The following is a 25,267-nucleotide window of genomic DNA, read 5'->3' as shown; positions in this document are numbered from 1 at the left end:
TTGTGTATTTCGCTAAAGTTTAATTATTATCTAAAAACATTTAGAGTTATCTTCCATTGTCATATTGATATGTATTTTCTGCAGTTATCTTTCTTTTTTGAACCTAGAGTTATCCTTTCATTATATGATTTAGAGTTACTTTTCCTAATTGTTGACTTCCTGTTTGTTGTTTGTGTGACCCACACAAGGACACTTAGTTCACCCAACATGTTTTTCGTATTCCTATGCTGCCACACACTGTAAGTAGTTTTCTGTTGATTTATATTACATACGCGGCTATTCATTTATATGTTTACTGTTTCGTATTTTTATATAAATGCAGTTTATAAGTAAATTTCTCATTATCTCTAAAAAGTATGGAACGCCATAATTGTCATTGTCAATCTAAGTAAATAACGTACGTTTGTTACAATTTTCTATGGAAACCCATTTGTATCTAAATTCATTGTTTTGGACCTTATCTTCAATACTGTTATTTTTTCATTTCTATTCTTTCATTACAATTATATTATATGCATTTTGTCTTTACATGTACATTGTTTTTGAGAACGTATGAGTAATTCATACTTTGTTTTTGTTTCAGTTTTTTACCGCATACACAATAAATACGAAGCACTGGATTGTTGTGTTGGTTAACTATCTGTAGGCAAAGGCAGAATAGGTGCCTGACCTCAATGTAGAGAGTGCGCGAACGGAATTGTGGGAAGGGTACCAGACTACCTAACAAAGTTGTGCACCCGTTCATGAAATTATTCGTTCTCTGAAACTTGCAAGTTGAGATGTTTTTAAAAGCATATACTTTTTCCAAGCTGGCAATAGTAACATTAATGAGTGACCAAACATGAACTGTATGGTGATATGAAAGAGATATACTATAGCACAGAGAGAGAGAGAGAGAGAGAGAGAGAGAGAGAGATTCTTTTCGCATCCATGTATCCCTTTGCATTATATATATATCAGGCTTGGGGTAATGCTAAATGTAATGGTAATGCATTGCAATGCATTACATGTTTTCAAAGTAATGCTAGTAATGTGTAATGCCTCAAAATTAGCATTACAAGTAATGCTAATGTAATGCATTACTTTCCAAAATCTAGTGTAATGCTGGCATTACATGGCATTACTTTGCATTACTATGCATATTTATGCATGTTCACTTTAAAAAATGTGATGAATAAATGAATAGTTGAAATTAAATTTGATTAAATTTATTTTTAAAGAAGAAAGAAATAATTCTAATTAAGAAAAAGTGTTTTAATTGTACATGTTTTATTAAAAAAGGTTTTTTAAAATTCATTTTTGAATTGTTTATATTACTAAAGATAACAGCACAATTTCAAATCATTTTTAAGAGTGTTGTTATTAAGAGTTTTTAATCATTTAAACAATTTACTCCAATTAGTTTGCACTTCAATAAGAAATGTGTCAACAACACACTATGCCCCCAGGATAATCTAAGTATCAAAACAATCTATTGTTATAAGAAGTGCTAAACACCCCAATCCCCTTCCCTTCGCAATATGTCACAATAGAATAGGAGACAGACATGCACCTTTAAAAGCCAAATGAATGCACTGTCCATCCATGATGAAAATCAATATCACTTCCAATATTATAACCCATTTGAAAATAATCTTACTTATCTTCACTCTCTCTCTCTCTCTCTCTCTCTCTCTCTCTCTCTCTCTCTCTCTCTCTCTCTCTCCTGTATATTAATTACACTTTACATTAGTTTGGACTGATAGAAAATACAAGATTTATGTATTTAATCTATTATTGCACTTAATATATCCTAAGATAAAGATCGTCAAACAGTATTTTCCAGTCCAAGCTTTGACTGCTCCTGCAAAACATTTATTTAGTATAGCCCGGAAGATGGATGCATTTAAAAGATGAACCCTTTGAAACTTCGATCACAAAGTGCAACAGCAATCTTTTGTCTTAAAGTGTCCTCCGTAAAAAGAAATACGATTAAAATAAATTAAGAAATATAACTTGGAAAAATCACCTGTTTATAAATTAATAAAATTAAGTGTTTTGTTTTAAAAGATTTGTGTAATCTGGGGATATATCTATATTTAGCTTTTAAAAACAGCAACATTATTTCATAAATTGTTTTTTGTTACGCATGTTATCCTGTGTCTCTATTTCATAATTATCTGATATTGTATCATGCCAAATGTCTATAAAAATCATTTTACTTATGTAATATGTTGTTCATATTGCCATAATATGATTATATATTGAGCAAATAAAGAATGACTCTTGTTTATTCATTGAATTTGAACCTGATACTGAGCATGAAGCTGTAGATATGTTAAAGAGTGTTGTATATTTGAAACATTTGCAAAAACTCTTTATTAGCTTTACTTTAAAAAAAAAAGTAATGGTAATGGTAATGCATTACTTTACTCATGTAATGGTAATGTAATGCATTACTTCAAGAAAATCAAGTAATGGTAATGGTAATTTAATGCCCAGATTCATGAAGTAATGGTAATGTAATGCATTACTTTACAATGTAATTCGCCCCAAGCCTGATATATATATATATATTTAATATATATATATATATATATATATATATATATATATATATATATATATATATATATATATATTTATATATATATATATATATATATAATCCAAAATGAGTAAAGTTAATCCACACAAGTAATAAATAATAAAAAATAACACAGAAAGTCGATTCAAAACTCTACCGGTTTCATTATAACCTGAAGATTATAATGAAACCGGTAGAGTTTTGATATATAAACCATAAAAACAAAACACGATCAGTCTGAAAAATAAAACCTATTATACATATGAAATAAAGAGTGTATGCTCGAACTGCGTCTTACTCATGGAAACAATCGAGGATCCAAATTTTCATTTAATTGTGCGGGAAAACTTAATTATAATACATCATGCATAATATACTAAAACCGATTTGGTTGGACTTTTCCGATCGCGTCGCGTTCAACTCTTTCAGCTAAGTCATACATAAACAATACCCGCACCTTAACCACAATTTTTTTATTGGTGGATTCAGCTTACCGCTGATTGGCTGCTGATTAACTAAGACTAAATTATACAACAACATATCAGAGAAAGAAAAATTCACATGGGTACTCGTGACTGTCGAAATTGGGCTATTTTTCGAAAGTGTACACTTGTGATAAAACAATACATACGGTACATAACATATATATATATATAGCTGTAGCTCTGTGTATAAATTTTGGGTTAGAAAATATAAAGCTACAGTGCATACAATACTTACATGTACAAAAAAACTTTACAGCAATTTGCCGCGTATAAAAATAACACTATTTTTGAAAAAATATTTACATCATACCATACCACATTTTGTGCAAATAATCTATTTGAATAATTCTTCGTTTAGTTTACTACTGTTAATAATTGTATTTTACTTGCCCCAAACTTTCTCCTATTAAACAACCATTAACCGTACTCGGAAAGCGGATCAAGAACTGTATTTTTTATGTATGTAAACAAACCAGTGTTCATGTATGGAGCTGGTGATCGGGGCACATATTATCAAAACCGATTTGGTTGGACTTTTCCTATAGCGTCACGATCATTTCTGTCAGCTACGTCATGCATAAATTATACACGCCGCCGTTGTGAAAACTATATGATTGGTTAACTCCTATTTTTAGGCGGAGTTATCAGTATACGCTTATGCAATGCCAGAGCTGAAGGATTTCTCAGAACAGTTTATTTCCCCCCAATATTATTCATTCAAAATCGACTATCCCCTATGTTTAAATTCTGTGCAAAACTCTCTCTCTCTCTCTCTCTCTCTCTCTCTCTCTCTGTGTAAACGGGCGTTAAATCATAGCCTCAAGCTAGCCTACGGTCCAGAGTACGGCGTTATAAAAAATATAATATTTAAAAGTTGCATGTGCTAAGCGTTCATTTCATGTAAATACCGTAAATGTATAATGCACATGTATTACCTACTAACCTGCCACTCAAAGTGATAGGTATGAATTCCTCGATTTCTACACCTTTCGATCGGCAATCGACAGTCAATAAAAGAATTGAACGATGGTGTGAAAGAACGAGACGGAAGTGGAGAGTGCAAGGGGTTTGTACATGTGCGTCTTCATTAGGCAAGTGTCCGATTCGTTTCTCTTCTGTTGCCCTATCACTTTCGGTGTAAATATATATACTAAAATATCCACAAACCATTTACTGCAGATTTCTTTATTTTACCTGTCTCTGAACCGTTGATGATGTTTTTTATAGAATTGTGGGTTTTTGTTTTTTTTTTTTACACGGAAGTCCCGGGTTTTTTTCGGGGGTGGATCCGAGAGATATTTTTCAAAAGTGGGGGTATATTTAAACAAAAAAATACTTTCTCTGGTGATTCATTTGGGATATGAAGGTAGCGACATTGCAAAAACAAACCTAACCCGCTAACGCGGTAATCATGTAATTTTTTTCTGCAATGATCGCTACCCTGAAAATTCACTAAGTTAGCTAAAAGAAACAGCCAAAGCGTCTCCCGTGAGAATGTGTCTGACATATCAAAATTATTTCGTGCAGTCCGTGATTTTTCTAAGGTCTGTAGATTTTGACCAATCGATAAACGGTGCGTGTAGATTTCAGTCTGTTTCTGAATTAACTATAACTTTCCGTAAGAAATAGAGGAAATAAGGGATAGTTATCAAAGTTTGCGAGAACTAGTACATGTGGATTTTTTAAATAATTGAAAAGAAAAACAAACAAACAAAACAAGAACACGCATAAGTACATGTAAGATTTCCTATATTTCTTACGAAAATTAATTGTTATTCACAGCTGTATAGAAAATGGCAGAACTTAATCTACATTATCCAGTTCTAACCAGTTTATCGATCGATTTTCATAATTACATTATGTAGAATTAAAACTTCCACCCATTTAGAAATGTGGGTCCGTGTATGAAATTGACAATCACCCTCTGTCCCCAAGTTTGTTTGTCTATCGTATCAATAAATTTTGGGAATGCCATTCCAAACGGGTATTTAAAAAGTGACAGATTGTTTCAATATCATATGTATTAAATCTAACACACAACATTATTTAAAAAAAACCATTAATTTTTTTTCTGTATACACAATTTATAATAATAATGTAATTCTGTTGTTCCAGGTGTTGTGCACCTTACGCTTTATGGCGAAGGCGGACTTTTTTTCGGAAGTGGGAGATATCCACGGTATATCCAAGTCTTCAGTCAGCGTGTTTTTACCAAGAGTGTGCAGAGCACTGAATGCGTTTCTACACATAGACTTCCCAACAGATGCCCAAACTCTTTTGAAAATGAAGGAAGAATTTTATGCCTTTCCACATTTTCCTAATGTTGTGGGTGCCATAGATGGCACGCTTATTCCTATTCGGGGCATGAACGGGGAGGATGAGCCTGTTTATATCTGTCGCAAGAACGTCCATGCCTTAAATGTTCAAGGAGTTGTAGATGCGAACATGAGGTACATACTGGCTTAATGCAGTTTCAGTATGACATAATCGTCTTTTCTTGATTTGGAGCATGTTCATAATACAGTAATAAGAGAAAAAATCAATAAATTTGTCCTATAACTACATGCCATTTATCACTATGCCAGCATAGTTTATATGTATTGTTTTCTTTCTGAAGGTTCATCAACATAAACCGCCGATTTCCAGGGAGTACCCATGATGCTTATGTTTTCCAACATTCGAGCATTCCTCGTATCTTGGAGACTTTGCCTGGAGGAGGATGGCTTTTAGGGGATTCTGGGTATCCTCTGAAGGATTACCTGATGACTCCTTTCATCAACCCTTCAACGCCTGCTGAAGAACGTTATAATGCCGCCAACTGCAAAACCAGGAATGTGGTGGAGCGTGCATTTGGTGTTTTAAAGGCAAGGTTTGGGTATGTCAATCATTTGCACATAATTTTATGATCTTCCTTGTATTAAACTACTGATGAACACTGTTCACTAATGGTTCCAATCTTTGTATATAGGTGTTTACACAGCAGTGGAGGATACCTTCCCTTTAAACCACAGAAATGTGCCCTAGTTATAAGCATGTATGAAGTTGCACAACAAGGCTATCAACGAGAGAGTACCTTTGCGTAATGGTGGTGCTGTAGCCAACCAGCACAACAACGCAGTATACCAGGGAGCAGCCCCACTTAGAGCAAGAGAGCTGCGGCAGCAGTTGGCTTCCAGATTCTAGGAGTGCTGCCAACAATAAAGATATAGCCATCATCCTATAAGTATACATGAGTTTGTTGTTGTTTAAAACCTTATAATGCAGTGGCGTCGGAAGCAAATTGAAAGGGGGGGGGCTACACTAATCCTCAAAAATCTTGACAAGCAAAAAAAAAAAACAACTTATACCCAAAACCATGATAATCCTAATCCGGGGGGGGGGGGGGGGGGGGGTATACCTATCCCATCTTTTCAATGTAAATATAGGAACAATTATCTTTGCTACGAGAAAAAGTGGGGGGGGGGGGAATGAACCCTCTAATGGTTTGCAAAAAAGTGCCCCCGGTTCCGACGCCTATGTAATGTAGCAGTCATAATAGAGAGCGGCCACGGCTCTAACCACTCGGCCATCTAGGCTTATATCCATATACAAGTAAATTTTAATCATTTTAAAAATCATTATAATATATGATAATAATTATTTTTATTGGAACTCTTTATTACGAGGAGATAAAAAAAGATGCTTGAGGAACGTGTCGTCTGACCTTAAAGAGAAGAAAACTACTTCACTTAAAGGTTTGGAAATTTATTTTCTATAAAATATATTTTGTTCAAGAAAAATTGACTAGATAAATTTATACAACTTTTAAATAGGATTTGACTTTGCATGAAAGCATGCATGACAAAATAAAAAAAGGCAAAAGGAATTTAAAAATATTAGAAACCTAAACCTAAAATCTTCATAAAAATAGTAGTACAAACTATTGTTTAAGATAGAAAAACAATATAGCCAGTCTTCAGTTTAATTGTACATATATGTAACAAAAACGTTGAGAGAAAAAAAAAGAAATTCATAACAACACTAATTATCACAAAATATCTAAAAAAAAAAATATCACAGTTTGAAAATTGATAGGGAATTCTAAACGTAAAAAAATATCAATTGTACAAGAATAACCTATATATTAAAAATACTAGCATTATACGAAAACACTTTCTTTACAGGTATAAACATGTTAAATTGAAAAAGATCTTTACCTCTCTTCCAGTATAATCATTTCATTATGTTATTAAAGACAATTAACAGCTGCACCAAATTAATTGAAATTGTTAATTCCATGTAGACTTGCACAATCTTAAAGTTAATTCAAAATTGAATTTCATTTCAGTACATGTGAGTATTGATTAAGGACAAGTATAAATGTTTAAAAAAAATGTTCAATTCACAGTTGGGTTTTCCATATATATACATGTACAGGCCGGAATTATATGTTTTACCCATGAAATATCTTGAGTAATATACTTTTATCATATTAATGTTACTACTAATTTTGAGTAGAAATTGTAAAGCTATATAGCCTATATGTATCCATAGAAGTTTTCCATTAGTCAAAATGGAGGGTTCTTTGTTCACATTTCAGTTGTCTTTCGGTCTTTTTGTCATCATCACTACTGGAAAGCCAGCGCTTGCATGGGAAGACACTCTCTTCATATAGAGGCTTCTGACGTCCACGCTTCACATATTCTTTGGCCTCATTCTTTTGAATGTACCTGCGAACCTTTACCTTTGGATGATAAAAAATTGCTTTTAAAAAACATTCTGGATTTTGAAAAGTCATAACTAGTCTTCATATCCCAAATATTTATCCCTTAATTGATTAAAATATGGTTTATATAAAATAATGCATTTCTTATTTTAAAATCAAAACTTTTTTGCCAGAAGTATGTTTATTTTATCAGTGTATCAATGTAGTATGGTAAAATTGATCTTAATAGATATAATTAGGTATCATTTAAATACACATGTAATGGTAAACATTCACCGCGAGACGCTTGATTTCTTTCGGTGGTTAGCTGTGCGTTTGAATCCAATCAACACGATGGCGTCGCGCTACATTACTTGGACGGTTCCTCAGTTGAAAAAGGAATTGATACAAAGAGATGCATCTACGCATGGGAGAAAGACTGACCTGATTGAAAGGTACACTCTTGAGATCAATATTTCCACACAAAAATAATGTATTCATAGAAATTTCCGATTAAATTACAACACAATGTTCGTCCGTTGTTTTGCACATAACAAATGACAAGTGACATACACCTTGTTACAAGCGAGCCATCATTTGGTTTTCCTACTTATATATGATTGAATTATACTATAACAGTGTTTGTGTCTCAGATTTTATATCTTAAACACCATAAATTATAGTTCTGGTATGATATCTGCAGTCGAACTGCGCATTCAATAGTGTATACCGGCATCTGCAATTCTGCATTATATGAAGCAATGTAACGTTACATCGTAGTTTTTAGCTGGCCGGGGTTCAGGTTAAAAAATCTTCAGTTTACTTCGTAAAGTTATTGAAAACTGAAAAAGGGCTCGGACTCCACCTACCCCTCTGATAAACACAAACATCACTCGGACCTGTCCCCCCCCCCCCCCTCCCCTCCCCTCCCCTCCCCACTATATACACACTCCTATATACTTACTGCATATTACATTGGCATATATACACTGTATTATTTTAAATTTGTTTTTTTTTTGGATGTCTTGTGATTCAGAAGTAATTACTCTGAGTTAATGAATAATTTGAATATCAGACATTTAAAATTAGAACTCTCTTTTGCACTCCTTCCTTCTTTCCTTCCCAATGGTGTCATTTAATCCAAGAATCTGTGTTTTGATTATTTCTAAATCCCACCAATATTTTCCACGCAGACTCGAGTCATATGACAGAAACAAGAACTTCTTGCCACCGCCTGTTCTTCTACCAGAACCTCTGGATGTAAACTGGCCATCAACTGGATTTCAACAACTGAAGCCAGATCACCAGGGACTTTTACCAGTTGTGACAAGGGATCAAACTGAAGCCTACTTTCTTCACCGCCTTGCAGGTTTCATAAATTTGAATATATAATACACAATAATATGCATAATACTAATTTTATATTATCCAGTCCATACATATTGTGTGCTCTTGACAGGTTTTAACAAATCATATTTATTTTTATCTATTTTCTCTTACCGGTATGTTTTCAATGTATTTTTCATTATATTAATATGCATGTTTTTTGTAGGTGATAATGACTCTGCAAGAAACATAAAGGCAATAAAGAATGGTGAATTGCTGTATGATTCTAAGAGAATACTTGCATGTTCAGTGCTCATCAAGAATGAGATATTCTTTACTGGAATAGTCAGTGCAGCAATGAAAAATAAGGTCAGTTGTTTATACATACATGTACATGTAGCATCGGTGAGAGATTTAATCAATGCCTGTAATATTTTGAGTCTTTTATTTTGTTATTTTATTTTATGTATTGGGCAAATACCATGTATGTAATCTTTTTCATTCAGGTGACATACAACTACAAGCTTAGATTGGAAAAGCAGTCTGGTGATATTTTAAGCTCACACTGTGAATGTCCAGCAGGGAAGGGCCCAAATGGAACATGTAAACATTTAGCAGCAGTCATGGTGATGTTGGAGAAGTTCATTGGGCTTGGAGAGCTTACTGGCATTGAGAAGACGTGCACTGAGAGTTTGATGATGTTCAATAAACCAAAGACTTCCCATAAAGGTTTACATCTATTTACATGTTGATAGAATACTTTTAAAAGCTCGTGTTGAATATTATTCAATACGTAGTGCCAAGAATTTGATAAGCTTCATTCCGTATGACTTTGAAGAATGTATTGTGATCTTGTGATCTATTGTGATATTTCAATATGAAAATTCAATTTTTTAAGGATCACCTGTAAAGGTAGAAAATCTTTCAAGAAAACGGAAATCAGAAAACATATTGGATGATCCCCGCCCAGAGAAGAGGAAGAATATGGAGGGTTTTGAGGATAGGGTCTTGAACATCTTAGTAAACTATACAGCAAAATCGTCAGCAAACATTGCCTATCGCTACTTATTTAAAAGAGCTGATTTGAAGGTATATGAATAAAATAAAAACTCTTTGTAACGATTATTTTTAACAGAGGAATTTTATTGCATATTAAATAAAAAGGAATTTTGTATTTCTTTTTCAAAATTGTGTATCAGGAGAAAAATGGTAGCTGTAAATCTTGATTTCATCTTTCTTTTTCAGTCTGCAGTTCATGATCATGATTACCTCTCACTACCTTTTACTGAGTATTGGGTTGATGAAGCAATTAAGGTACATGTGCTAAGCAGTTAATTTGAAATTTCACATCTTTCACACTTTGTAAACTGTTCATAAAAAATCTTAATCATACAACATAATGATAAACAGAGACAAATTGGTAACTTTGTGTTTTGAGAAACATTTAAATACTCAAACTTACTGTGTATAAATCAAAATGTATAAAATTGTATTTTGCAGGTGAATGATTTGGAGATAAAGAAGATAGAAGTTGCAACACGTGGGCAGACGGCTAACAAGAAATGGTTTGGGGAGAGGACATGGCGATTAACTGCTTCAAGCTTTGGACAGATAACCCACATGACGGAGAAACGAAACAAGGAAAAACTGTGTGAAACAATATTTTCATCAAAGCAGATTAACTCCGAAGCAACATTACATGGGAAAAATTATGAACGGAAAGCTATAAAATGTTTTGAATCGAAATACAAACAAAAAGTTAATGGATGTGGCTTCTTCATTTACAGACCTAAGCCATTTCTTGGTGCTTCACCCGATGGAGTGATTGATGATATGCATATTGTTGAAGTGAAATGTCCTTACTTGGGACGAAATGTAAATATTGAATCAAAGTGTCTGAAACATTTTAGGTATTTAGAGGAAATAAATGGGGTCATTCAACTTAAAAAATCATCAAATTATTATGATCAAATTCAAGGCCAATTACTTATTACTGGAAGGCAATTTTGTTATTTTGTAGTTTACACATTTAAATCTTTGTTTGTGGAAAAGATTGAATTTGACCAGGACTATTGCAAGTTTTGTTTGGTTCCTAAACTAGATCTGTTTTATAAAAAGTGGTACCGACCATTCGTTGCGTCAAAGTTGTATGCAAAATTCTCAGGGAACTCTTGCATTGCAAAGTATTGATTTTTATAAACTAACCATATTATTTACCATGCAACCAGGAAACATGTACATGTATTTCATGTTAGAATATTTGTAACCAGATGGTGATGTACTGAACTGTTTGATTTGTTTTTCAATTTTGGTCATGTGCTGCTTTGTTTGCTATTTTGATATTTCAGTGAGTTGTCTATATGAAGGCGTAAGGTTGCACCTCTTAGTCATGTGCTACATCCCACAATTCTATTACCATGGTATTAATTATGAAGAAACAGAAACTCATTATTTGTGATAGATTTCAATCAATGGTCAATAAAGATGTACGAAACACATTTACACTGTACATGTTTAACTTGATGTGCCATTGTGTAGGAGATTGAACCTATTGTTTTATATACAACAAACATGTCAGCAATTGTAATTTTCCATTTTTAATATATGGGCTGAAACTCAATGATCAACTTTTTAAAAACATTAATTGCTGAAAAATTATATCTGCTCCTTAAATATATGTATGATTCCAGTATTTGCGAAGAGAACCTTTGTGTATTAGAAATGTTTTTAAGGTTTTTCGACATGATGAAAGTCTTAATAGACATTTTGTGTTCCTAATAGAACAAATGTAAAAGAGAGAGAGAGAGAGAGAGAGAGAGAGAGAGATTGATTTACTTGTATTTACATATCAGATCCTATCAATGATTGTTTAATATCTTAAAATAAGCTTAAAAATTTAATAAATATCTATGTGAAGGATAATGGTGTCCATATTTCATTTTATTATCATAGAAAATTTTGAAAACATTTTGCATTTATTTCATTTATTTCATAGTCAATTCTTCAAACTAGATCAAACAAATATTAACAAGTTCCATGAAAACCATTATGCAAATTTGTCAACAATACAGTTTCTGAAGTTACTCAAAACAAAACATACAAATATGATGCGTGATCCAAGCTGCAGCTTGCTATGACTTAGTTCACCTTTAAGAATTTTGTACCTTTTGGCAAGACCTATCACTCTCTCAACGTGTATACGCTTGGATGCTACACGACGATCATGAACAACCTCGTGGGCATCAAGCTGAGACTTTCCTTTCAAAAATGTTGGGGTGTTCACTTGAACATCATTATTTGCAAAAAGATCTTGCACCATAATTCCTCTATCAGCCATGATGCTATCACCTTTTTCAAACATACCCTTGTTTAACAACTCTGATCTTTCAATAATCATCCTGTCACTTGCTGATCCTCCATACGCATCTGAAACATAAGAGACTGCACCGCTAGGAGTAACACCGATCATTGCTTTAATGGTGTTTCTATGTTTGTAATTGGACCAAGTAACGGACTGAGAATTTACATCAGATGGCTTTTGTATGGGGATTTCTGTAGCATCCAATATTACTCTTGTACTTGGAAATTTTTCAGCAAAATTGACGGGCATAAAATCTTGTACAATATCTTCAGAGGGCCAGAAATTTAGTTCTTTCAGTTGAAAATACAAAAAATTTATCCACGTTATGACAATTCTTGAAACTGTGGACATGGAAACTTGAAAAAACAGAGACAATTCAAAGTCTTCTTTGGCCTGTCTTAATTTCATTAAGGTTAGAAAAAGCTGGTCCTTCGATTCAAGTACAGAACATTTGTAATCAAGCTCATCTACACATGGACCAAGACAATAAAAAAATGTCATGAACTGGTCAAAATCACTGAAACCTGTGTAGTATGAAATAGCATCCGGGTTGTCCTTAAAATTCTCAATGGAGCATTTTTTTGAAAAAGGATTCTTAATGAAAGAATCTGCATCTGGGGTTGCTTGTGGCAGTGATGGTGCTTCCTCTTTTTCTTCTATGACAACTTCCTGCTGTACACCGATAGCTACAAGGTCTGGCTCATCAAATTCTTGCTTCCTCCGAGACAGTCTCTGTAGCCTTGGGCTTGGAGTAGGGGGCTCATCATCAGGAATAAGAATAGAGGGCACTGCATCATCCTTTAGATGGAGGTGATCAGCTGTTAAAAGACAGTATATATATATGTGGCATATTATAATTGATAAATATCATTTATAATGCATATTGATGATATACTATTCGATTAGGCTAAATAATAAACTCATCTAATTATTAAAAAACTAAAGTAAGAATAGTATATGATACACTATTCGGATAGGCTAAATAATATACTCATCTAATTTTTAAAAAAATTGATGTAAGAATAGTATTCAGGTACATATGTCAAGATAATGAAAAAAAGTGTTTAAACTTATCTTCATTGAATCTGTTGTTGGCCAATTCAAGCTGCACTGAAATAAATAAAAAATAACACAAAGCAACACGAAGAATGTAACAATGTAACAATAAACTAAAAATGTAAACAACCAATAAAGTACAAATTGAGAATACTTGTATGCTTAAATAATAGAAGAAATCTACATTTATTGCATTGGTAGCGTTTGATTACTTTTAAAACCATACAAGAAAATTTTATCCAGACTTAGCGAGTAAAAAAACCAGAATGACTATTCAGTATTGTGCAATGAACCGTGCTACATGTACTTGAGTACCCCCCCCCCCCCCCGTACGATCCTATAGTATAGAGCATGATGCATTAATTTTATCATCTGAATGTGTATAATCGTCTTATTGTTAAACACAACAAAAAATTAACAACTAACAAAGAACGCTAAGTCAATATATATACGTTTTCTAACCTGAGGTGTCCTTGTAATCACTGGCAACAAAATGCAAGTGACAGACAACGTCTCTGTCATTTGGTTCCCAGAGTTTTTTGGTCAGTGGATCTAGGCGTTTTATGGCAACCCTCCACTGAAAACGACGTTGCTTATCCTTCGGAAACTGATGCCCACCATAATTACAACAAAAAGGAACCGAACAACGCTGAGGCATAGCCAGCGATATATAAAACCGAAACTAATTCAAGCGTCTCAAACGCACAAATAACCACCGATAGGTTTGGTGTATAAAATTCGGAACCGAAACCGGCGAATGTTTACCATTAATCAATTCTATTATTAAACAAATGAAGGCAGTTGATACCTCATCCAGGTACCAGCCCGCCCCAGGGCCGGAGTCATCGTGACCGATTGTTACATAGGATACAGGTCCAACATCCACAGACTCAATCTGATGAAGAAACAATGGATATGAAGCGTTGTGTGTGTATCAATTAATGAGTACATTTATGTAATCTTGCTGGCTTTGGGAATTTAAAACTTAGGCAAACTTACTTTTGATCTTTGTCTCACAGTAAACTCGCTTTTGGTATTTAATTGTCTTATATACAGTAAACTCACTTTTGATCTCTGTCTCGCTTAGACAAAATTAAAGGAATACATATAGTAAAAAAGTGATACTGTGATCAAAGGTGAGCTAGTCTAAGTTTAATGACCCCTACTAAGGACAAGACTTTAACCTTACTTCAATTAAATTACCATAGATCACATTTCATATTGTCTGTTGGATTATTTTCTCTTTTTCAATTATACAAAATAATCCCTTGAACATAAAATTTTTTTTTCATCAAAGTGTTTCCAATACATGACATGATAGCAGTAGAAAAAGTACCGGTACATGTATATGTATATAGATACATGTGTATAGTTAAACCAGAGAATTCCAAGGGCAATAACTTTGCTGAAAGTAAAATTGTGAGAGATGACAACAGATGACAGGGGGTCACTGGAGTAACTTGGGTGGCCTATTTTATTTAGGTTTTTTTTTAAATTGAATACAGTTAGTGAGTAATTTCAATGAAGAGTAATTTGTATATGGGTACACTCTTGTAAACATCAAACACAGCAAAAGTTAATGTTACTTAAAACACCCAATACCCATCAACATAGAGGTTAAATTGGTGCAAATAAGTAAAAGTACAATTGATTGTACAATTCAATTCATTTTTTAAGACATCAAAAGTATTAAACACACTAGTGTAAACCTACAGTTAATATGACCGCATTTACATCCAGTCTCTGAAATAAACAGGCATTAGAATCTGTCAGCCAATGAACTCTAAGCTAACAAAGCAACTCAGCTATTTTAACAAACTAGAACTTTACAAAAAGTTAAACATTTGGTTAACAGTTTGTAAATCTAAAAAATAAGCAAGTAAAAATATGCATTGTTGTATTGATTACTAAGCTTCACTGTGTTGCAAACTAACATCTCTGTCTGTATACCTTGAACACATCTATCTGTCCTTTTTTAAAGTTATTTTTCTCATCATCTAGAGGAAGTCTGGGTGTTTCTTGGCCCTTCCTCCCATGCAGTTGTATATATACGTTGGCATCTGTTCCAGCAAAGCTTTTGTTGCCCGTTGTCACAATGATCTGATACATTGTGCTGTGTTCTCCTGAATACCACAATTTAAGCATGACATTCATTTTACTATCAAATGAGAAAGAATTTTTGCATGCTAATTTATCTTTACTCACATGGTAGATAGGTATGTGCTAAAGAAATAAATTTAAATTATAATGATATCAAGTACGTAAAATGTCATGATGTAATATGTAATCCATATATGTAATACTGTATTTTTGAAATAATATACCACAAAAAATGGTTTTCGTCTTTAAGTTTATCAAAGTAAACTGCCATGCATGTATATACTACGATATATAAAAAGCTTACCTTGATTGACACCTCCTTCATAATGAAGCTGTTTCTTCTTACATTTCAGCATCCGTTCAGTCTCCCCGTCTCCTTCTTTAGAATCCAACCATTTATTACAAGGGAAGTGGAACTCTTCATAATCAGGAGTCCTGATTGGAACCTCATCATCCTCATCCTCAGTATCAGATTCTTGTTTTTTCTTTTTCTGTTTTCCTTTCGCCTTCATCTGATCTTTAATTTTTTTCTTTTCTTTTTGTTTGTGTGCTTTGATTTCTTTCTGACTAAGATGCTTTCTAATTATCACCTGAGAAAACATTTATTTTTAATGATTAAACCAAACCTTTAATTGTTACATTGGGGATAATCAATTACTATACCATAAAATTGTTAAGCAGACTCTAAACAAATTCAACAAGATCAATATGATTTTCATAAAATTATTGTACCAACTTTCACCATGATTGCTGAATAACATTATTTTATTAGGATTGTTTTCATTTAATTGTCACAAAATTTGCAAAAAGGGTTAAATGTGTAACCTTATTTTAGTAGCATCAGTCATTTTTTTTTTTATTAAAAAACTTTCAAATAGCATACAATAATGAATATAATCTTTGCATTCATTTTTAACCATTTTGCAATGTGAAAGATTATAAAAAATCATAAGAAAGCTTAAAAACAATAGATATTTTCAAAAATAATCATAGATGGTATATATTCAAGCATTTTAAGTATTGTTCTGGTTTAACCAATTCACCAGGCAACATTGCAAATAAGTATCTCCATTCATGAACACATTATATCTATGCATATTTAAATAACAAGGCAACATTGCAAACAACTTAACTACATTCATGAATGTATATTTACATCTATCGGTTCATATACTGAGTATTATTTCCTCTATTTCTTATGGAAACTTATAGTTAATTAATAGCTCTATAGAAACAACCAGACAGAAATCTACACGCCCCGTTTATCGATCGGTCGAAATCTACAGCGGCTGAATCTGACAAGAAACTGACAGGAGTGAAATTGTCACATGCCCTGTTTATTGATTGGTCGAAACCTACAGCGACCTAAAAGAAAACTTACGGACTGCACAAAATAATCATGATAATATCAGAATCAAAGTCTCACAGGAGACAATTTGGCTGTTCTTTTAGCTAACGTACTTATGAACGTTAACAGTTACTTACTTTTGTTAATCAGTTTATTAATTAGTCAAAAAAAAGATGTAAATTTTAATAATAAAATGCTTTCTTTGATGATTCATGTGGTTTATGAAGGTAGCGACATTGCAGAAAAAGTTTACATAACCCGCTAACCCGGTATATGTATTTTTTCTGCAATGTCACTACCTTAATATCTCGAATGAATCATCAAAGAAAGCATTTCATTGTTTGAATAATATATCTCCCTTATAACTTACATCATCCAGAAACCATCCAGCTCCCATTCCTGAGTCATCATGTCCAATCACAATGTGGGAAAGGGTACCAAGGTTAATGTCATCCAACTGAACAAATCAAATTATATAAAGCGAATATTGACATTATCATTAGTATTTCTCGTTATTCACAATATTATTACACTTTACATTTATTTACCACAGACAAGAAAAATCGAAATGTAACTATGATGCATATTATTTGTTCAAAATTTCATGCGTTAGGAATTCCTACGAGATATGACTTTAATAAGCTAGGTTTTAATAAAATTCGCGTTCAAACAGATAAGGTCTAAACTTTGAAATAAAAGATAAATATCAAAAAGAAAACTAAGGAATTCTATAAACCTCAAAAATGTCCTCCATCCCTTTTTCAAAGTTGTTTTTGGAATCGTCCAGTTTTGTCCGCCTGGAGCATCTGCCATTTTCTCCAAACATCTGGATGAACACATCTGCATCAGTGCCAGCAAACTTGACATTTCCAGTGTGCACAATTACTGTGTAATGAACTTTCTCTTCTAAAAAGATCAAAATTTAATCAGCTATATAGCCTTAGTAAGGGTTCTTTATGATGTGTATGTTAATATAATATATATTTTAATCATAATGATTATCATATCAATTACCAGTATATCACATTTAAATCTAATTACATGTATACAGTATATGAATCATCATATCTAAAAACAAACTTTTGTTGAATCAATAATATGTAAGTATATATCTGTATGAATTAAGCATTAATACAATTTCATTATCACTAAAGAACATTAGTGTAATTGCTGCATTTGTCATCACTGCTCCACAAGTTTATTTGACTTTGTCATCCATGACATCCTTTAATCCTTATTCCCTACCTTGTTCATCCTCACTAAATCTCAGCATACTGCTGGCACACTTCAATTCCTTCTCCACCAGTCCATCTCCTTCATCATTAGCCAGCCATTCATTGCATGGAAACACACACTCCTCATACAGGGGAGGAACTAGTTTCCTTCTGTTATCTTCCTCTTCTTCCTCACTGTCTTCATCTCTTCGCTTTTTTCGTTTTTGGTCAGGACTATTTTCTCTAGATTTCCTCAAAGCTTGTTCTTTCTTTTCTCTCTTTTTCTCCTCTTTCTTTACATATTTGTTGGCTTCTTTTTTCAAAATGTAGCGTTTGATTTTTACCTACATAAAGATGTGACACACTTAGGTTAAAGGTTATTTCAGCTCAAACTAAACATCAACAAAGAAGATAGGTTGCCACCCTACCCCCCCCCCCCCCCCAAAAAAAAATATAAAAGTTTTATTATTAAGGCAAACCACAACAATTGCTTTGCATGCAAAAGTTAGTAAGCTTAATAGTACATGTAGATTTTACTCTAATATTGAAAAAATAAATTAATTAATTTTTTAACTGAGTTATCCCCCTCATAACATTTTGAAAATATAAATGATTTGATAGAATTAATAAAAAAAATTATTATTTTATACATGTATGTTGATTATGTGCCTCACAATTTTAAGCTTTAGTCGATAATTCAGAAACATTTTAGCTCTATATAACCCAGATACATATATATACCTCATCCAGAAACCATCCAGCCCCAGGACCAAAGTTGTCATGGCCAACAATAATGTGAGAAATAGTTCCAACATCTGGAGCTTCCAACTAAAATAAAACAAAGATTAGCCTGCATGAACATAAACAAACAGCATTAATTTCTAGACAGTATTCTTTCATTCGATTTTAACTATCGGTACCAAACTTTTTTGTTTAATAAGACCAGCTGTTGCAATACTCTACAATCATATACATGCATTGGCGTCGGAAGAAAATTTAATGGGGGGGGGGGGCTAATATTATGAAAAATCTTGACAAGCCCCCCCAAAAAAGCCCCCCAAAAAATACTCATCAGGATCAGGTTATCATTATGGTTTATGTCTAACTTTGGGGGAAAAAAAGGGGGGGGGGGCACTCTCCTGGGTTCTGTAGCCTATGACATGCATCTACATTGGATATGCTATAAAAATATAGAATTTGTTGAATTACTTTAAATTGTTCAGTAGCACCCCTTTCAAAATTGTTCCTGGCATCATCCAATTTGATTTTCCGTGTAGCTTTGCCATCTTTTCCACAAATCTGTATAAAAACATTTGCATCTGTTCCTGCGTACTTGACATCACCGGTTTGAACTGTCACCAGGTAGGTGGTCTTGGGACCTATGAAGACATTTTAACATACATTATTGAATTATATAATGCTTGAACTCTCCGGATTCTGTTTCACAAATTCATAAACTTTATCCTTATAAATTGCTTGTAGACATGTATGCTTCTGAAGTTTCTAAAACAACAATATGGGTTTGACCTTATTATACACCATTTTATCCATGCAGGCAAAAGAGTTAATATAATGCTATTAATTTATGAGTAACGTAAATTACCAATGATATTATTAAAGCATGCACATCAACCTCATGCTTGGCATAACAAGTACATGTAAAAAATATGAGCCTTTTGGACATGATTAAAACACCATAACTGAAATCCTTATTCACGTTTTTAAAGTACTCACTACAGTACTCTAAAGCAAGCTGATCCAGAGCCAATGCTGGGTCCTCAAGTTTGAAGGGTTTTACGCTTACAAACATTTAATTCTTAATATCAGCACTTCGGAATCATGTATTGTCTCATTCTGAGTGAATTAAGGATCTCAGGAAATTGAGGGTGTATGAAGATTAAACATAAATACAAGGTTGTCCCCAAGTTCTAGCTCAACCACTAAGAAATTTTTTTGAAGACATGCATCCATGTATTATTCAAAAATGTGCATAAGAAAGAAAATTTAATTCTGAAAAATGCATGCAACACAATGAAACATATCATTCATTTAACATATGAATTAAATTAACTAAAGGAATTGTAAAAATGTTTGAGAGCAAAAGACATTATTCCAAAATAAAATTCAAGATTATATCATTCAATTTCAAATTTGATGCATTGATTGTTAATAAACATTACCAGTAATAAACATTGTCCCAGCAATCTACCAATACATATAAATATTACCAAATAAAAATTTACCAACCATGCAATAAAAATGGATCAAAATTAAACCAAAACCACAAAATTCAATGTCACCTTTTGTAAGAACTGTGTACGCTGTAAATGTAGAATATACTACTCATAACAATAACTAATACATTATTGCAGAATCTGAAGAACATAAAAAATAAGGACATATGAGACGTTCCTTAATTTTACATAATTTTCCTTGATATATTCCTTATTTATTAACATTTAAACCTGTTAATTCCAAAAGATTCAGGGTACATCACCAGGCTTTTTTTCAAAGTTAGAATATTTAGAATTTTCTTTGAAATAGCATCCAAAATGCATTTGAATGCTCATAAATTATAAGTCATATTATACATTTTCAATTGAACACTTTATATCTAAATAAAAAAAAAAGTATCATATAAAATGAATATATAATTATGGAATTAATAAGTGCAAATCTTCACATTGTGGATATATATAGGAGAAAAAAATGGAAGCCTGACCTTAATCAGTACATAACTGCTGATTTTTCCCCTTCAATTTTAGGTATATAAATCATGCCATAATTCACCACAGATATGGAGCTGATAGGAAATTAACACATACAGACTTTCTTATTTAGATATTTTTTTAAGTTTGTAGTTGTTTAAAAGTACATGTACTAGCATTTATTTTTGTAAACAAATAATGCAACTACGAAAAAATAATGAACTAGCACTTATATACATGTACTCATCCTTGATTTTTAAGGTAGAAAACTATGATTTATATACCTAGCAAAATATAATGAGTTTCAATTTATTCAAGCAGTGTGAAATAGTTATAAAGCTACATATACCCTAACAAACTCAACAACCAAAGTTATATACAAGTAAACCAAATGAAATTATAACAAGTCACACATAGAAAAAAAACACAATTCATTCTATATACTTACCTTTTGTTTCTGAATTTCAAAACAATAATTTTTTTGTATACAAGTACTTGTAAATGTTTAATGACAGCTTCTAAATTAGTATTCTTTACGTGAACAACTAAAACCTACAACTGAATTATGGATTATCAAATGAATGAAAGGAATACATAACATAGTTTGGTGTTCACATCATCAGATGATGAAATATAAATGTTTACATGTCTACAATAGATACCTGTTGTCACTTCCTTTGGCAATGATTTTTTGGCAAAGATTTCTCGGTACAGGTGTCCTTTACCAACGTCCTTGCCAATGAAACCTCCATACAGGAAATAGTATATCTGCTTGGGAGCATTGGTTGTAATAGTAATCTGAAAAGATGTGTCAATATTTCATCCAATTAAACACAATTCATAATAAAAGAGCTCATGATGTTAAATTCAATTTGCAGCAAAACATCAAAGAATTGATCATTCCAAACTTTACAGCAGAAAGAAAGGAAGATCTCACCTTCTCCAAATGCCATCCAGATGCTACACCTTTTCCATCATGTTCTATCCTGCAAAGTATCACAAATATAGTAGACAGGAGTATGTTACGATTCGTCAGACAACCAAAGAATTCAGAATAGTTATAATATAGAGGTACAATGTATATCAGTTAGAAGATAAATTTGAAACTCTCTAACTCTCTCTCTCTCTCTCTCTCTCTCTCTCTCTCTCTCTCTCTCTCTCTCTCTATTTCTCTGTATATATCAGTAATTTGAAAAACTCTCTTTCTCTTCTCTCTCACTGCCTCTCTCTCTCATTTTCTCACCTGATCTTCTTTAGCTCTCTTAAATCTCGCTGAGGTATCCTGAACCTGTCCACACTCCCTTTCTCAAAACATGTCTGTCCCTTAGAGGAGTCCACTAACAGAATCTTCTGACTCTGACCATTGGCACCATACATTGTCAGGGAAATGTTTGCATCTGTTCCACCAAAGGATTTGTTGCCAGTGTAAACAGTGATGTCATAGTCTAAAATAAGTCAGATGTTATTTGGTGTGATTTTATTTAATTTTGCTTACCAATTGAAAACTTAAAATGCACATGTTCATGATTGTTGATCCTTATTTTGAGGGTTAGTGAGAGATTGTGTTAATACATGATGAATGATTGGTTGTTTCACATACAAGTACTTAGTAACTATACTCACCTATGATTGGTTGTTCTTTCTCCTTGCCAATCAGATCCCGACTGTCAGAATTATCTAGCCAGTCCTGACATTTGAACACCCAAATCATTCCAGACTTCATGTCTGTAATCTCAACTCTATCCAAATACCAACGTAAATTCTTCTTCCCTCCTTCATGCTACAGGAAAGTTAACCAGCATTTAAGTAAAATAATCATTGGATCAAGAAGGCAATCAAAGTTTTTAATATTATAAAAAAAATTAAATTGACACCCTTCCCCCTTCAAAAAAACCCCAAAGAATATTGTCCTCTGTCAAGACAAATACATGCATTGAAATATCAGCAAAAAACCATTAGCTGTCAGACTGCTGATGCTCATAATTATTCATCACATATGCCATGGTTCTCAGAAACTTCTGCAACTTTAAAATGTGTTTATACCTCAATTGTGATGATTTCTAGATTCCCCAGCCTTGGTCCCTTTAGGAAAAATGACTCTTTTGTGTTTCTCATGAAGGAAAAATTTGAAGTTTTCTTTGCAAGTCTGGTTTTGTATAAAACATCCCTGCTCCCCTTCATTGTGATGAAAACCTGGAAAGATATGATATGGAAATACTCAAAACGTGAGATTATGAACATATGCACATGATTAATAATATCTAAGCATTTACATGTTCATCACACCTTTTCTGTGTTAGGATCAAAGAATTCATCTGTGATATTATCTCTAATGCATCAAAATCAGTGTACATTTGTCTACAAAAGCACCTTCACTGTACCAAATGATTCAGTCACATCATAATAGCATTTACCTCTCCAGATGTCCCAGCATTCACTTTATCTCCAGTGTATATATCTACCCTATACAAACAATCTCCTATATTTGGCTCTGCTTCTTCAATTTTCTTCTTTAATCGTGGTTTTGGTGCAACATATTCAATTCTTGGTTTTGCAGACACTGGTCGTTTTGGCTAAAAATAAATTAAAGATCAGAGTCATACCGGTTCATGTTTAAGTTATTTAGTTACATAACCTTGAAATGGTCTAGTTAAGTTTTATTGTTCATAAAAGTTGAAAAAACAGTATAAAAGAAATACCCTGTATTGTAGCAAATGTCTCTGATGTTCTTCTAATGTTGAGCAAATGTAGCAGAAGGTAGTTTTGGGTCCTGAAATGATGAGATTTACAAGATTTACTTCTTAATTTGCATATATGAATTAAGTTCATAGTTGCTCCCTGTTAAAATAAGAAAACATTGAAGCAAACTTAATTGAGTTATACATCTAATATGTAGACATTGTGACTGTTGCACCACCTGCCAAGTGCAGATTTTTGTTTTCAACTGAGACTGATTTTTTTATCAAAAGAGAGAGAACGTAAACAGTGAGATCTGCCTGCCAACCTAAATTGATCATCAACCAAAACTAAATGTCATACATGTATAAACATTTTTAAAATTACGTTTTTTAAATCCCATGTACAGTTTCACTAAATTCAAATTAATTTCAATTCTATACCTGGTGTCATGGATAAGGAGTCTGACTCATTGTCTTCAGAAATATCTGTCACTGGTCTTCTCACATTATCAAGAATCCTGCTGTCAGCAAACATTGTGTTTGTATCATGCCATCTTACTATCTTTGGGTCAGGGGGAGTTGCATATGCTAAAATATATATATAATTGTTTTTTTTATCCACATATCCCTTCACGGTTCTATCAGAATCACTCTTATTTTGGGAAATAGAACATAAATGCAATTGTTTAAATTCCTTTCAAAGATAATCTTCCAAATAAGACTTCACCAGAATGTTGTCAATTAGCCATGCAAAAGAGCATCATGGCAGTTACCAACTTACCGTGAATGGTTCAATAACTATTTCAGAGGAAATTCGAACAGAGCTGAGTTACTGCATACTTACTTTTGGCTGAGTAAGCTGATTTTGGTCTGTCGTTGGGATGCCAGTGCTTTATTCCATACTGTAGACAAGGTTCTAATCGATCTGCCATGTTTGTTGATAATCTAGAGAGATTATCTTGAGTTTTTCTGCAGAGATTTTGAAGACCATCGCCATACAACTTCGGATTAATTTTGCCAACGCATGTTGGGACAGTTCCATTTTCAGAGTCAGTTATTCGGGTTCTTGAAATATATTTTCTTTCTCTGTTCATATTTGATCCATTGAATTTTTAAAACGTTAAATAAGTTAGAATACACTGTACACTTTGCATTAGAATCAAATATGTTTACATCGTAACCACAGGAACTTTGCCAACATGAGGTCCATATAAAGGAAGCAGGTGTCGTAAAAGTTTATTAAAGCGTACCAGGAATAACTCATATTGGATCATATAACATAATGTCTCTGTATGAAAATATTGAGCCATAAATGAAAAAGAAAGGTTTTCAGTTTCTGATATTTGGAATATGGAATTATATAGAATAATATTTCACTTTCGACAAAATGAAATAAAAAACAAAATTAATGTAATTGAAAAATATCGGGTTCGGAGTTGGCGTTTTAACTGAACTTTGACCTCCCTCGGAAGCAGTCAGCAAAGCGTACTAGATAAAAAAAAATTCGTTATTGCTGTGAATGTCAGTTTCGTCAATGAAATACCTGGTGTATCAAGCGATTAGAAGGTAACTAAGATATCATTATTCGAAATTTTATATTCAATTGGAAACATATTGAAAAAATAGCCCACAAGGGAATGCAACGTGGAAGCCGCATGGAAGAGTTATTTTTAGTACCCGTTGTTTCACGTGCACAAAAAAGGATTTTGAAAATGACATTAGTTTGAAATTTTAAGGAAAA

The 25,267-nt window shown here is 32.9% G+C and overlaps 3 protein-coding genes and 1 pseudogene across 7 annotated transcripts in view; 3 read left to right on the top strand and 1 right to left on the bottom strand.

Moving 5' to 3' along the window:
* The first annotated feature begins 5,180 nt into the window (after positions 1-5,180).
* LOC128175152 (putative nuclease HARBI1) lies at positions 5,181-6,268 on the top strand (annotated as a pseudogene).
* A 730-nt stretch (positions 6,269-6,998) lies between these two features.
* On the bottom strand, positions 6,999-24,743 carry LOC128177906 (lipoxygenase homology domain-containing protein 1-like). Of its 5 annotated transcripts, none has more exons than XM_052844817.1 (20): positions 24,371-24,743; positions 23,968-24,114; positions 23,548-23,618; positions 23,263-23,421; positions 22,892-23,041; positions 22,472-22,628; positions 22,092-22,293; positions 21,786-21,834; positions 21,511-21,646; positions 21,297-21,305; positions 19,350-19,519; positions 18,882-18,968; positions 18,172-18,484; positions 17,663-17,832; positions 17,297-17,383; positions 15,883-16,168; positions 15,429-15,601; positions 15,192-15,221; positions 14,287-14,373; positions 6,999-7,774 (listed from the first exon to the last, which is right to left on the bottom strand). In XM_052844817.1, exons 1-20 carry the CDS (start codon positions 24,618-24,620, stop codon positions 7,595-7,597), a joined length of 2,913 nt encoding a protein of 970 aa, XP_052700777.1. In that variant the 5' UTR covers positions 24,621-24,743; the 3' UTR covers positions 6,999-7,594. The 5 variants fall into 5 exon arrangements, with proteins under 5 accessions (XP_052700777.1, XP_052700776.1, XP_052700778.1 ...); XM_052844816.1 differs by lacking the exon at positions 21,297-21,305 and adding an exon at positions 20,441-20,461; XM_052844818.1 differs by lacking the exon at positions 21,297-21,305 and having other exon boundaries at positions 24,371-24,742.
* On the top strand, positions 8,023-11,795 carry LOC128177908 (uncharacterized). Its single transcript, XM_052844822.1, has 7 exons — positions 8,023-8,190; positions 8,929-9,104; positions 9,288-9,430; positions 9,568-9,790; positions 9,960-10,150; positions 10,307-10,375; positions 10,562-11,795. Exons 1-7 carry the CDS (start codon positions 8,090-8,092, stop codon positions 11,249-11,251), a joined length of 1,593 nt encoding a protein of 530 aa, XP_052700782.1. The 5' UTR covers positions 8,023-8,089; the 3' UTR covers positions 11,252-11,795.
* Positions 24,744-24,978: 235 nt separating the features above from the next.
* Positions 24,979-25,267, top strand: part of LOC128177909 (steroid hormone receptor ERR2-like) — a 46,807-nt gene continuing 46,518 nt past the window's right edge. The window contains exon 1 of the mRNA XM_052844826.1: positions 24,979-25,092. The gene's annotated coding sequence lies outside the window, so the exon portion shown is untranslated. The remainder of the gene's footprint in view (positions 25,093-25,267) is intronic.

The sequence above is a fragment of the Crassostrea angulata genome, chromosome 3 (genome assembly GCF_025612915.1).
Source record: "Crassostrea angulata isolate pt1a10 chromosome 3, ASM2561291v2, whole genome shotgun sequence".
Taxonomy (NCBI): domain Eukaryota; kingdom Metazoa; phylum Mollusca; class Bivalvia; order Ostreida; family Ostreidae; genus Magallana; species Magallana angulata.
Note: the sequence above shows the minus strand (reverse complement) of the source record. Positions and strands in the feature narration are given on the sequence as shown.

Bases quoted from the DNA above. Each gene is read 5' to 3' on its own strand.
- LOC128177908 (XM_052844822.1), top strand. From the start codon at position 8,090: ATGGCGTCGCGCTACATTACTTGGACGGTTCCTCAGTTGAAAAAGGAA. The intron at 9,431-9,567 runs GTCAGTTGTTTA...TTTTTCATTCAG, and splicing joins GTGCAGCAATGAAAAATAAG to GTGACATACAACTACAAGCT. The intron at 10,151-10,306 runs GTATATGAATAA...TTTCTTTTTCAG, and splicing joins TTAAAAGAGCTGATTTGAAG to TCTGCAGTTCATGATCATGA.
- LOC128177906 (XM_052844816.1), bottom strand. From the start codon at position 24,620: ATGAACAGAGAAAGAAAATATATTTCAAGAACCCGAATAACTGACTCT. The intron at 22,294-22,471 runs GTGAGTATAGTT...GACTTATTTTAG, and splicing joins GAAAGAACAACCAATCATAG to ACTATGACATCACTGTTTAC. The intron at 21,647-21,785 runs GTGAGATCTTCC...ACATCTTTTCAG, and splicing joins CTGGATGGCATTTGGAGAAG to ATTACTATTACAACCAATGC.